Source organism: Trachinotus anak, unplaced genomic scaffold, assembly GCF_046630095.1.
Source record: "Trachinotus anak isolate AG129_WGS33_773 ecotype Australia unplaced genomic scaffold, CSIRO_AGI_Tana_v1 ptg000004l, whole genome shotgun sequence".
NCBI lineage: Eukaryota > Metazoa > Chordata > Actinopteri > Carangiformes > Carangidae > Trachinotus > Trachinotus anak.
The window spans coordinates 13,798,810-13,813,128 of record NW_027273855.1 but is presented as its reverse complement, the minus strand read 5'-3'; the positions used below and the strand labels follow the sequence as shown (position 1 = coordinate 13,813,128).

General features: G+C 44.8%; 1 protein-coding gene across 3 annotated transcripts in view; it reads right to left on the bottom strand.

Annotated features, from left to right (window-relative positions):
* Positions 1-14,319, bottom strand: part of l1cama (L1 cell adhesion molecule, paralog a) — a 39,754-nt gene that overhangs the window by 16,641 nt on the left and 8,794 nt on the right. For 2 of the 3 annotated variants that reach the window (XM_071476172.1, XM_071476173.1), the window contains exons 2-3: positions 1,548-1,915; positions 286-300 (exon numbers count right to left, since the gene is read on the bottom strand). In XM_071476172.1, the coding sequence (XP_071332273.1) occupies positions 286-300; positions 1,548-1,680 (148 nt within the window). In that variant the 5' untranslated portion in view covers positions 1,681-1,915. The remainder of the gene's footprint in view (positions 1-285; positions 301-1,547; positions 1,916-14,319) is intronic. The other variant, XM_071476174.1, reaches the window with a different exon arrangement.

Sequence of the window (14,319 nt, the reverse complement as noted above, 5' to 3'; positions counted from 1 at the left end):
AAAAAGGAACACAGAAACAGGCACATGTTCACAGTACAATGCACACATCTTCACACACAATCACAAATGCACAATAAAACACATCCTCTGACACAGATGCGCAAACACAGACGCTAACATAACACTGCAGATACGCACTAATGCCAGATTCATCGAAGAGCAAAATGAGTTTTACTGTGTGCTGGATGGAAAACAACCTCTCTGGCATAATGAAAGTGTTCACAATAAGCTTTGCCAGCACCTGCATTAAGACAGATAGACATCAATAAAGTTAAAAGCACTTACGATCACTTATGTGGTCTGTTAGTCCAAAGAGAAAAGGCAAGGAGGGAAAAATATTGTTGTTGCGATAAACAAGAAGGAGAAAGAGACAGTTAAATACATAGATAGGCCAAACAGATAGATAATGTTTCACTGATAATTGAACAACAATTATGATGCCTGGACGATAAAGCAGTGTAATATCTCCTGTAATGGAGCGGAACTTTTGGCCCCGTCCTCTTTGACACAGATTCTAACGCATCTCCTTTATCGATCCTGATCAATCAGTCCTCACTGACTCTCACTGACATGGCAGAGGCTTGCTAATTGAAAGGCATGGGACACCTTGACCTTTTACATCTTTGACCTGCTCCTCCTTCCACCTCCTCATCATCCTCCCTTCATCCTTGTCCAGCCCTCTCACCCCCATGTCACCCCGTCCCCTCGGGAATTAGAATGGGAGATTTACTGTTTTTCATCAACATTTACGGGATAAATGTGTGTGTGTGTGTGTGTGTGTGTGTGTGTGTGTGTGTGTGTGTGTGAGCTCATATGTGGCCATGCATGTGCGATTACTTGTTTGTATACACACACACACACACATTCTGAAATCTGTGTGGGTGGTGAGGGACTGTGACTCATTGCAAGCATTCTTAGATAAAGAGTGAACAACAAAAGCAATAGTGGAAACAATATTCTCTCTCTCTCTCTCTCTCTCTCTCTCTCTCTCTCTCTATTGGAGCTCTGTGGGCAGGCCAGCAGCAGCAGCAGAGGAGATGAAGATCAATTTCCCTGCAGGGCCACAAGCTCAGCTGTATTTCTAATGCCCACATATTGCATGGAGGAGGAGGAAGGAATGAGACCAAGCAAGGTAAAGCCTAGCTGGATTATTGTTGTATAACTCAATTGTTGATCAAATTACTCCCCAATCAGATTCTGGTTTGCGCCAAAGAAACTAGATCAATAGTGGGACTAATCAATGCAGTATGAGGGGATCAATTACAGAGTAATTAGACACACCACAGGCACAGATGAGAGCCAACCAAAGAGGCCTCAAACAGTGGAGTATTCAAGCATAAAAGCGCAATCCAACCCTGAATATTGAGGCTAGTGAAAGAGAAACATGCTCATTCTACTCATTTACACTCATTAATCATGATGAAAGATCATTATTAGCCTGCTTTGAAGAATCAACAATGTAATTAGCACAACAAATAGATATTTGAAGTGCATGGAAAAATTCAGCTACAATTGTTATGAATGGCACAATATGAATCGGTACTCACAGTTGGAGGGTATGTGTATGGCTGCTTGGCTGGGCTGGGCAGCAAGGGATAGGAAGAGGAGGAGGAGGAGGGGGAGGAGGCGGGGCAAGCACTGCCCCCTACTGCCAACCTGCTGTCGCTGCGTGTGCGGCATTGCTCACTGTCCCATCAAAGTCCCACCTGCTCACACACACGAACAGTAAAATGCACACAGAGGGCAACCTCACACACACTCACTCGTGCTGAGCAAGTGTGAGGCTATGTTTCACTTCCTGGAGGCCTCAGCTTTGCCTCTCAGCTTTGGTCCCTCTTTTCTTCTCTCCTGTTTTTTTTTTTTTTTCCTGTCTCCTTCTTTAAGTAAGGTCCACGCCCTCCTGCTGGTCTCCTCTCTGAAAGATAAAAGAGAAGGGAGGAGGTGAGGGGAGGACAAGAGGAACAGTGAGAGGGAGGGGCAGAGAGGGGCCATGTGTCAGAATGGGAGAAAAATTACCCTGCACCATGTGGTCAGACCTATAGACAGACCAAGACATGGAGTTAACACACCAATCAAGAGTCAACAATATGCACCCTAAAAAAAACCCCAAACCAATGCCTATCACTGAACCTGTTCCTGCAAAAAAAAAAAAAAAAAAAATTCCATTTGGTTAATTACATGAGCAGTAGCCCATATGGAAGGGCCATAACAAAAAGCTGCAGAGAGCCTCCCAGAACCCAGATGGGCTGTGGACAAACGCAGATTGATTAAGTCTCAAATCAGATAATATGTAAGACAGACAAACAAATAGTTGATTATTACGCTGACTGTTGGGGCTGCATTGCACGAACTGAACAGGTCATAGTGTATTTGGGCGATAGTGCTGTGATAAGTGTGCGATAAAGATGCTATCAGTCATGGTGAGTGAGGCAAACCACCCCTGCTAGGAGTCTATCCGTTCTCCATCTGTACTCTTGGAGTCGGTCCTCGCCACAACATGCAGGCTGTCCTCCCCCGCGGCACCACGTGGCGCAGCCCACTGACTGTTTACACTACTCAGTATCACACACAAAGAACTGTTATGGCTCACTATGATTAAGACGTACATGGGAGACAAAAGAAAACAACACCAAAAGAGAGAGCATGCTTGTTTGGCAGCTCTGCAGTATTGGAAGCCTGATTGAAAGAGATCTGGCTCTGCACAGTGCAGTTTGTCTAGAGTGCCAAAACGGAGTGATGGGTGACCTTGGAGAGTGTGAAAAGGTCAGATAGGAGAGGAGATGAAGATGATGGAGAATGTTGAGGGCGAGAAGAGGATGAAGGATGAAGACTGGTAATTATCATTCATTTTCTTTTATCTAGTGTGTAATGGCTGGGCAGTTAATTACGGTGGATATTTCATATGTCAATCAATTGAGAATGCATTGAACAATATCTTAGAAAGAGAAACAGGAATGTGGGATTTGTCTACATCAAAAGAGCCAAATTAAATAAAATTAAAGACCAAACAAGAGCTAAGCGCTTAATAAGGCAGTTTTAAACTAACAGCATTAGGATTAAATGAGCCATTACACTCACTTGCTTGCCTTGTCGGAGGACTGGCACAACAAGCACACTGAGAGGGAGGAGAGGGAGGGGTGAGGTGGGTGGAGTGCTCCTGGGGAAAATGAAAAGCAGGAGAGCAGAGGAGAGGGAGAGGTGGAGGTGAGCAAGGAGAGAGGTATAGTGACAGCGGGGAGGGAGGTGATGGGAGGAGTGGAGAGATGTGGAAGGAGGAGAGGAGGAGGAGGAGGAGGAGGGATGACAATAGGTGGCAGCTGTGATGCTAATCCTATCCGTCCACCCTTGCACGCGCATACAAATATGTGCAAGCTCCTCCAATCAGTGTGAATTATTTGTTCACTTTCTTCTTTCATTCTTTTCCAGTCCCTGAACCAGACTGAAGCTGCTTTAGTTGTTGTTCTCTGGAGACAGGGGGCCAATTGCAGTGATCCGGTCTTAAAACCAGCCTCTCCAAAATGCCATTAAACTCCAATGAACAAAGCAGACCTAGTCAGGGTATTAGTACTGGTGTTAATGTGATCTAAGGTGGGAACTTGTCTATCATTGCCCCTTCCAGTGAGACGGTAAAGGAGAGCTGAGTGAAGCAGGACGCTGATTAACAATGTGGCAGGCTGTAGCTTGTCATGACGCCAATCAGAATTCACTAAGGGACTGTGCTGCACGTGCACAAGCCGGTGCACAAGCCGGCACACACACACACACACACACACACACACACACGCACACACAATGCTCATGGGGAGACATACAAAGAAGCTTGTAATGCATGGATGGACAGACAGTAAGGAAGGCGGTCAGACAGACACACACCTCCAGTGGTCTGACAGAAGAGATCAGACAGATAAAAGGGCATGGTCCAGTGGGCTCCAGTCAGGAGGTAGATTGTGCCACAGAATATTCCAGTCATGTTGAGTAGGAGCAGTAAAGAGGAACACTATAATGGGCTGGCAGGGGTGTGACTGGGTGCGGAGAAGGCTGAGACAGACAGACAGAGAGAGGGTGAGAGAGGTGTGGAAGGTTGCCATGTAACAGGGCCAACCCTGCCACCCAAACATTCTGACAGCACACACTGATGTCGCCTAAGACACACTAACACAAATGTACACACACACACACACACACACACACACTTCCACGCTGTGTGCACAGCATGGAGTCATGTGGACACTCCATTATCACAGGGGTGAGAGACATTGACAGTGAAGCAGATGCCTGATTTCACTTCTTCAGGGTGTCCACTGCGCAGCTGTCAGCGATCCAATCCCAGCCCTGTTACCTGCTTCATTGGACAGGGTCAGAGGTCACGCCTGTGATGGCTGCCTGCAGCTGGGCTGAGATGACCCGTCACAGTGTTTCTGAGTGCTTTTAAAAACTATTATCACCGCTGGGATGTCATCGGGCGCCATCAGAAGTCGTTCAATCACAGGGAGATTACAGAGTGTGCTGCGCCGGGTTGAGATATCAGGGCGTGGTCATTTCTTTTTTCAGCAAGAAAGCCTCACTGTGGAAAATCAGCCACCAGCAGGCCATGTATCAAGCAAGTCAAATCAACCAAGTCAATTTTGCAACTCTTCAATTATTTATGGATTCCTGTTTGAGGCGTTTTAATTACAAAAACTCAAGTAACCCAAACATTGTGTATTAAGATGTTACTGTTGCTATCATTAGTTGAATTTAATTGCTGTACTACCATTGAGATGTGTACCCCCCTTGTCATCCATTGGATAGAAAATTGCACCCGTCTGTCCTTTGCAAAATGTAGTAATTAGCATTAAGTAGACATGCTGGGCGTTGCCAAGGACTTTAAATGCTGAACAGGCTCTCTTGTCTGTCTGTGTGTGTGTGAGTGTGTGAGTGTGTGTGTGGTGAGAGGGCAAAACACGCAAGATTAAACCTCAAGAGTCAAATCATGTTCTGAGTTTCACACATATTCTGATCTCCATCGTGCCAACCACCCACACACGAGACACTTTTACTGTTTGCTTCCTATCCTCACGCATCTGTGTGAGGAACTGCTGGTATGTTTTCTCTCAACACAACAAGTCAGGCAAATATGAATTCTGAAAGCCTCTCTGTACATTGATCAGATGTGTTGCTCTACTGGATTCTACTGTGGGAAAGTGTGTTTGTTTGTGTGTGTGTGTGTGTCTGTGATTGTGTGTGTGTGCATGTTCAAACATGTGTGCAGGTCTTGCGTCCTGTCATGCCTTGCTTTTAAATATTAACTACCTCCAGCTGTGAAGATGTGTAGGGGGAGAGGATGCGGGATGGAAGCAGCGGGGAGAAAAATAAACGAATACATGCCCCCCTTTACCCCCGCTTCTTCCCCCAGGGTTCGTCTGTCTGAAGAAACATCAGGCTGAAAAGAGACAGGAAGGACGGGGGAAAAGGTAGTGATTTCGACATAAACAAAGAGAGTACTCACTGAGACAAATGGACTGGCAGAGTTATGGCGTTACAGGAGAAGGGCAGTGAGAGATTTTGAGGGTCAATGGATAGCATAAGTGAGGAGGGGGGTTTGAGGAACAAGGTGGTGCTGGCGGGGGGTAGATGATCAGGCCCCCTAAAGAGTGAATTATTCATAGAAATCCCCTTCCTGTCGGCACAATTTGCCCTAAATTCACCCAAATTCATAATTCATTTGCACCCCTTCACCATACATTTGCTTTGGTCTCAGACTGATGCCGTCCATCTATACCTGGTGTCTTTGGTGTGGCTGTCTGATTCTCTCCTTCGCCGCCTCCCCTCTTCCTCTCTCTGGCAGGGTCATACTTAATGCATGAGCCTGTTGCAGTGAGACAAGTCTCAGACCTACTTTGTCACTACAGCAGAAAAATACCACAAATCATGTGAAATAATACTGGCTACCTGTTTCTTGTCCGCTTCACGATTCACTCCCTAACACGGATGTGTATTTAATCATTCACCACGGTGAAAAGTGCATTTCATACAAGCCTCTTCTCACATTTGCTTAGTGTCTCTACTTATGAGTCGAGTCTTATAATTGGAAGTGTCCAAGAACAATAAGTGCCCATTTTCCTGTCATCTTTTTATTGGTCTCTCAACCCCTTGGTAGCTGACACTAAAAGCTTTCTTCACTGATCACCTCTCATAAGATGTTTCATAGTCACTATTCCTCTCCTCTGCTTCTCTTGTCTTCCATATTCAATGCATTTTCTCAATTAAATATAATGCTGTGGTAGCATTCTGGTTTGGACATTAATTCAATATTTGCAACTTTAATAGAAAAGGGGCTTTAAAGCACAATGGGAAACCAATATCTCTGTCATGCCGGTACTCTTGTCTGTACTCTCTTCTGTTTAAAAGGCCAAGTTACATGTGCTTCACGACTGACGATCCATGGTCAACTTCAAGTGAAAATTTACCAGTGGAAAATAGCTGCAGAGCTTATCTGGAATCAGGGTACCCAGACAGCACATTTATCAATACTGCTATTAGCATAAGCTCAGCCGTTAGATACTCTGCTACTCCCACTCCCACAGATGAAGCGATAGAACCTGTTCCATATTTCCCTCAGCCTCCAACTCGTGCATGTCTTTCGAGGGCCCCACCCCACCCCACCCCACCCCCTCTCGTTTTGTCAAGGGTTAGGGGTTAACATTGGAGTGACACAAAGCTGGAGAAAATAAAGGTTGTCAGAGGAGCCGTGAGGGCAACCGCCCACACTCTCTCTATCCTGGTTGCCATGACAACAGGGTCTCTACACGTCATCCCCCCCTTGCACATACAAAATCAGTTATTCACACACATGGACACTAACAGGTTTGCGGTATCGCTTACATATGCGCACACACGTACGCACGCTCACTCATTGACAGGCCGTCCCTCAAACACGCACAGAGTCACATACATTCATGTGTTCGGACAAATACTGGATTTCTTCACATCTATACTATGTACACATACTTAAACTGGCAAGTGGACACACATAAGATAGAAGAAACACCCAGACTTGGCAGAAAGTGTTGAAGTTAGTCAAAGTTTTATGAGTTTAAATCATTTACAGACATATCCGATCAAAATACAAAACACAAATACAAGATTTCCAAAGGCCTTTCCAGTTCTCCACTCTCACTCTGTCTTCTTTGTACACCAATAAACACACGTACTGTCATCCCTCCTCCTGCCAAGACTGCAAAAGAAGCTACCCCTGGCGTGATTTATTTATTGATGTTTTTCCCCTTAAGTCACAATGGGAATGGGAGAATAAAAGAAGTGGTGAATAATTCAAGGAGATAGGAGTGGACTCATTAAGACATCCATGAGGGATGGAGAAAGAGAGGAGTGGTGGATGGAGGGAAGGAGGGACGGAGGGATGGAGGACGGAAAACCGACTAAGAGAAAGAAGGGCAAGACCTGCGGGAGATCAAAGGCGGGGTTGACAACAAAGTCGACAACAAAAAGTCTGAAAAATTAACATAAAGTGAAAACAAAGAGAGAGGAAAAAGGTGGGATGGAGAGAACCAAGAGAAAAAAGATGGGCAGGAAAATGAAGTGCAAATGATAGATGGGAAAGGAGAGGGATCTGGTTATGGGATCACTGACCAGTAAAAGCTCTCTGACAATCAAAAACAGGTGTGTCACCCTAATGTAATAGTGTATCAGATTCCCTGTATGTGTGTGTTAGTGTGCAAGAGTCCATGGTGTATCAGTAAAGATCAGACTGTGTGTCAGCAGGTCAGCTAATCTCTCTTGTCAGCTAATGGAACCAGTCTTGCAGATGGAGTGCTGCCTCTAGCCCTCTGTGCTTCTAGCATGTTAGCTGCTGCTCACTTAAGTAAACAGCTGATAACATAATGTCCTTACGGCTTGCCTGTCAGTCAGCTGGTAACAAGACATGAAGACATAAGGTATCCGCACACAAAAAGAAAAAAAAGAAAAAATTAAACAGAATGGATCAGAGCGGTAAGTTTGCATGCAAGGGTACATGAAATCATGACGGTAGACTTTAGTATGGGACAGTGAAATGGGTCCAACATGTGGACAGTGCTGTAATGTTGAATCGCTTTTTCCATTTCCTTTCAATACACCTGTAAGCTAAATACGATAACACAGAGACAGAAAGAAAACAGACTGTCCTTTCTCATTGGAAAAACAAATACACTCATCAAGGAAGCTAATCAAGTCTTTTTGTATACTAAATGAAAAACATGTGTATTCTCTCTGTACACACATAAACATAAACTTACCCTACATTGCTGCACTCTTGCCTGTGGGTATCATTTGCTTCATTAGCAGCAGCATCAGTCAGATTCTGTCCCTGCAGCACAAAGCGCGCTAATTACAGACACACCCTAGGTGTCACGCAGAAGATATAACATGCGATGCATCCAAACCCGTCCTCATAGCCATGTTGTTATGCACTGCAGAGGGAACATGTGATGATGAAGACAGCTTATAAGGACACTTTTTTGTGGCCGACTGGTTTAGAGTCCATATTGCAGATAGTTAATGGTGTTAGCTTGTGTAAAGAGAGGCAATCATTACATTATGAAATTATGTGGAAGAGCTATTAGGAGTGACCTTCTCTCTTTCCACTCCCCGCTTCCTTTTACAGCTCCTGTTCCATCCTACAGTCATTGCTTTCTCTCTCTCTTTATCTCTCATAGTCAGCCTCCCCCTCTCTCCTGCTCCTCTGGAGCTAACAGCCTTGCCTGTGTTTCTCCTATTTTTGATGTGCATTTTGACCTTCACTGACACTTTTTTTTTCTCTACCTTTGTGACGACACAGTCTATATAGAAAGTGCAGTCCCTTAGAGAGAAAAATTAAAGGGAGATCAGACAGGTGAAGCGGAGATTTTATGTGTGTTTGCGCTAGTGAAGCCTTTGGGGATCAAACTGGAGCCAGACAGACCAGTAAAAAGAGGTCGACATCAGTATAGTATCTGTCAGAGTCAGCGCTGAAACCAGATGCAGCAGCTTAACGCTGTTGGAGGGGACAAACCAGCTACAACAACACAAACAGTATGTAACAGCACCAGAGGGAAATCCACCAATAAAGCAGATGCTGGAATATTCATACCATGGTGTATATGTAAGAGCACAAAACATAAGCATTTACATGACTTTATGGTTATTTTCCCATACAGGTCACATTGTTACTCACATTATCCATGCATAAATACAGTGTTAAGCACCAGAAGAGAAAGCTGCATGAGCCTCAGGTGTGAGGGGGAGCATATTTGTGCACTTGTGTGTGTGTGTTGCATTAAGTAAAGAGTGCAGGTGGGAGAGGGGGGGTTGTGTTGGCTGTTGCAGGTAGTAATGTCTGAGGAGGGGTTATGCAGTCAGTCATTGAGCAGACAGAGAGGAGGAGGAGGAGGAGGAGGAGGGAGTGGTCCCTTGGGTCAGGTGATAAGTGGCCCATATAGCAATGGAGGACACAGCTGCCAGCGACTCGTGTGACACGCAAGGACACGTGGCCACCTCCACAGGGAAAATCAGCATGCCACACCCTGAGGAGGGGGGGGGGGGGGGGGGGGGGGTGTATAAGTGACCTATGACCTCCATCACAACAGGTTAGACATTGGAGAAACTTGACTCTCAGGGAAAAAGGCATTCTTAAAAAGTTAAATATAACAAAACATCAATTGAGACATCTTTGTTTTGCAGACTAATCCTTATGTCTCTGTTTTCCAGGTTCTTAATCTCAGATATGTTTTTATAATATTTCAAAAAAGTAATTTTTGCCCCTAAGCTTCCTTGCAGACAGCTTATTGCTAAGCTTTGTACTTTGCCAGAAACATTTGTCAAGGTCTCCTTCGGTTGGGTGTAATCCTGTCTTTTCCACCACTTCAGGGAAATGAGCTACTGGCAGGACAAGGTCACACATAGTGCTTTACTAACGCATTTGCATGGAAGGGCCCCAGTGGCTCAACGACTGTGAAAAAGTGGCTGGACCTTTTTTATAGCCTGATACTGGGCTTGTGGAGTCACACGAAATTGCAGAAAGTACATAAATGAAAACAATGTTGCAACCGTGCACATATGGTACAAATACACACAGTTTCCTTAATCCCAGCAATGCAAAAGACAGATATCTAAACAATTGCAAATTTTCAACAACAAAAACAAACCAGAATAGCCCAAGCATAACGAATCAGATTTCACAAGCTTACTGGCTACAGTTGCAGCAAAACAGCTCACAGGACCTGGTGATTCACATCTTCACAATTATCAACCAGGTCAGGCAGCGGCTTCTTGGCAATCCCATTAACTTTGTTAAAAGTTGCAAAAGCAGCACTTCCCCTTAAGTGGTCCTCATCTAATCAAATACATGGTCTTCTGGGGAAGAGGCAAGAGATGTAACACTAGTAGATGTCTATGGACTGGAAAGGGAGGGGAAAGAGAGGAAGTGATCATGTGTATAAGGATGAGAAAGAACAAGATAAGGAATGAAGAGAAAATAATGGATTGTAGCTTTTTTGAAACTGTCCAGTCTCCTCTATCTAGACTGAAATTTTAAAAAATATCACATCATTTCTATGTTCTGTTGGGACACAACCAAAACCGCATTTTAGCAGAAGTGCTAAGAGTCAGAGTGAGCATTTTTATTGATTTTTTTTTGTTGTCCAGTATGGAAATCATTTATTCTTCCTGCTGTGTTTGCACTTTGTTGTATTTCTTTTATGCCCTCTCCCAACACTGCAATCACAGTCAATCGTTCAGATTTACTATCTGCTACCACCTATCTGTGTGAATAAAAGATATTTTCAGTCAGACTAGCTGAACTTCTAATATCAGTAACGTTCACATGATTCAGGTCAAGGTGAGTTCAATTTGAAGGTAAAACTTTGCATTGTCATCTTAGAAAAATACTCTTCTTTATAAAAAACTGCTCCTTTCTAACAAGTCACCGTGGTGAATGATTGTATGTTCAGTTCATACTGTATAAAATGATCTGCTGTTATGTGCTGCTAAGAAATCCTATGATGCAAGATAAGTTTTACATTTCTTTAAGCAGTTACTGCAGTGTGGAGACGTGCCTTTTAACTGCAGTTTTATTCCATACAGGTTTTGTTTTTTTTTAAATAGATATACAAATGCAGCTTATTGTTATATAAGTGAGTTTACTGGCATAGAAAACTATGCCCCACTGGAGCTGCTGCTTGTCTCTTCATCAGCTTGTTTATGCCTCTCTCATCTCTGTGTCATCAGCTCACACAGAAAAACAGCGAAGCTCAGATATGTCAAGACTCACAAACACACACACACACACAGTCGCTCAAACCTGCTCACACACACACACACGCACGTAGCAGCAGACTGAGGGTTGGTTAGGGTAATTGTCTGGCAAGACAAGTCAGTTTAAGGAGATTTGCCTGCCATTCAAATGGGGCTGAGTGAGGATTAAAGACAGCGGAGAGACATGGGAAACATAGTTTGCATTATGATATGGCCATTGGGCTTCATACATGGGTGCAGCCTATTTGTACACACCACCTTTGTGTGTGTGCATTTGTGTGAGAAAGTGTGATAGTGTGTCCACTTAGGATGTGACAGGTCAGTATTGTTATGCATGACTCATTTTGTTTGTTATAGTGTGTGTCCGTGTGTGTCCATGCTTGTATATGCATGTTTGTCTTTCTGCGTGTGTATGTGTGTGTGTGCAGTGTCTAGGGCTAGGTGTCATTACCCCTGGCTCACTTTCCTTTTCTCACCCTGCAATCACCATGACAACCTCCTGACTCCAGCTCAGCAGCACACAGCAAATATTTCTCTCCCATCCCCCTCCCACATGTTCACCCCCCCATACCCTCTCTCTCTCTCCCTGTCATCTATCTGTACTTTATACTCTCCACCTTCATCTTGTCTCCCATGTCTCCATCTCTTGCTCTTTCCCCATCTCTGCCTTTCTCCAGTTCCCCCGTTATGTCTACATGCTACCCATACATGAAAGAGTTCCCTCTTCCTGACTGTCATCTGTGCCGAAAGTCTATCTTTTATTTGCACTCCTCTCTCTTTCGCTTCTGTTCTCTATTCTCTGCTCCCTGCTGATTGTGTCTCACTCCCTATATCAGTGTGAGTCTCTCTTTTTTTTATCTTCCTGAACTCCTTTACCCAACCCCTCTCTTCCAGTCTTCTTCTCCTTCCCTATAGAAAGAAGCTTATGGAGCACTGTCTTCCATCTGTCCTGAACTACATCTTCATTTTAACCACCCAGCCAAGATCATACACAATGCAATTACAGGTAGCATTCTATCAACCTCTGCCATCAACTTTTATCAAGCCTGAGACTGTCCAGTCCAAGGGGAAATTTGCAGGCTGGCACAGCATCGATACAATCCCTCCACCCTAAGTGGCTGACTAACTCCCATCGCATCTGTTATCATTATCATCAGCAAACCATTTCTGCTCCGTAACTAAATCCAATCATTACCAATGGAGTCCACAGCAGAGATCTATTTGAGGCGGAGCGGATTGTGCTCTCCAACAGAGAAGGGCCAGCCTCCATCAAAGGCTGCAGTGTTATCTGAGGCGCACAGCCACGTCCCTGCTGCAGACCCTCTTCTCTGCAAATCCCCCTCCCCACATCTCTACACAGCTCCAGCCCCTCTACGCACCAGTGTGTAGTGGTGCAAAGAGATCAAGGACATGACATTTTCCAGAACGCAAAGCAATTTTCAGCAAGGCGCAATATGAAAGAGAGTAAACAGACAACCTGTTCCATCCTGTCTGTGTTTGCATATATGTGTGTGTGTGTGTGTGTGTGCATCATCTCCCATCAGACATTTAGAAGGAGTGACAAATATATCTGGCTTTATAATATCTATTCCAGGAGGCAGACAGAGTGAATAAGCAAAAAAAAAATGAGGCTGCTGTTTCATCTGTTCTCTATTTATATTGTTTTGCAGAGTTTCACTGCCTCTCTCCTCTCCTCCTGCATCATCTTATCTTTTCCCCTCCTCTTCCTCCTGGGGTATTGCTCCATACACTGAAGCCCCAGCTGTGGCCACAGCTCCACCGCACTCTCTCGTCTCTCTTTCTGTCCCGTTTTGCTTCAGTTATGAGAGATGACAGAAATCCAGTGAGAGAAAGAGGGGGAGAGAAAAACAGATAGAATACAGAGGGAGCGAGAGAGAAAGGACGAGAGGCCACGGGGATGCAGAGGAAGCTGTGGTGACCTTTCCCTGTGGCTAAACAACCAGTTGATGAGCTTTTCATAGAGAGTTGGGCCAACAAGGTCTGACAATCTATACTGTACACACACACAAAACAAAGAAGCTTGTGGCCAGCTGCTGATACTCCTGTATATAATTCCACAGGCAAGTATATGAAGAATGATCACATATATACAACTTCTCATGCAGACCAGTGGCAATATTCTAGTACAATAAATCCCCTCCTATAGTGGCAGATATCTGAATCATCTCCATCCCATGATAGCATGGCTTAAAATCTGCTGATCATGCTGGTTCCTATATAGGACAGCCACCCAGCGTGTCAGCAACTCATGGCAGCTAGAACTAGCCAAACAAACACAGCTTTTGCATGACAACATTTTTCAAACACCTCAGAGACTTTTTCCATTATTCAAAGTGAAAGGAGAAACCAGATTTTTCGACACTTGTGGAGGCAGACAGGCCCCGCAGCCAGGTTGAGGGGCTGACACACAGGGAACAAAACAATGTGTATGACAGCTGCACAGCCAGTAACATCCCTGTCACTAACATTTACTGTTGGGTTGTTCCCCCCCCCCCCCCCCCCCCCCCCCCCCCCCCCCGAACCACAGGCTGGTCAAAACAGTGCTCACAACATAGACATAAATAAAACACAAACTGTCTGGACCACTGGATGGAGGAGAGACAGAAGAAGGAACGGAAAGACAGAGGGGATGGGTGGGGGTGGGGGGGAGAAGAGTTACGAGGATGTATAAAGATGGCTGATATATGGCACCCACTGAGAATTAAGTCATCCCAGCACTGAAGACATGCTGATTTAATCCTGTCAGTTCAGTCTGTAGGCATTTCTGCTATTTCTGTTTGGGGTTGTGTTCCTTTTATTTAATTGATGCCACAGAGTCACTCAGTACACAGCTGGAGAAGATGCAGGTGAGCTGCATGTGTGTGTCTGAATGTGTGTGTGCTTGGCAGGTGTGCATCTGCCTCTGTACACACTGACATTTTAATCGCTACAGGACCTCTGTCCTTTACCTTCCCATCACTCTCTGCTCCCTGTATCTTTCGCTCTTTGTCTTCCCACATTGTCGTCCCACCTTAACCTCCGCGCTCTCAC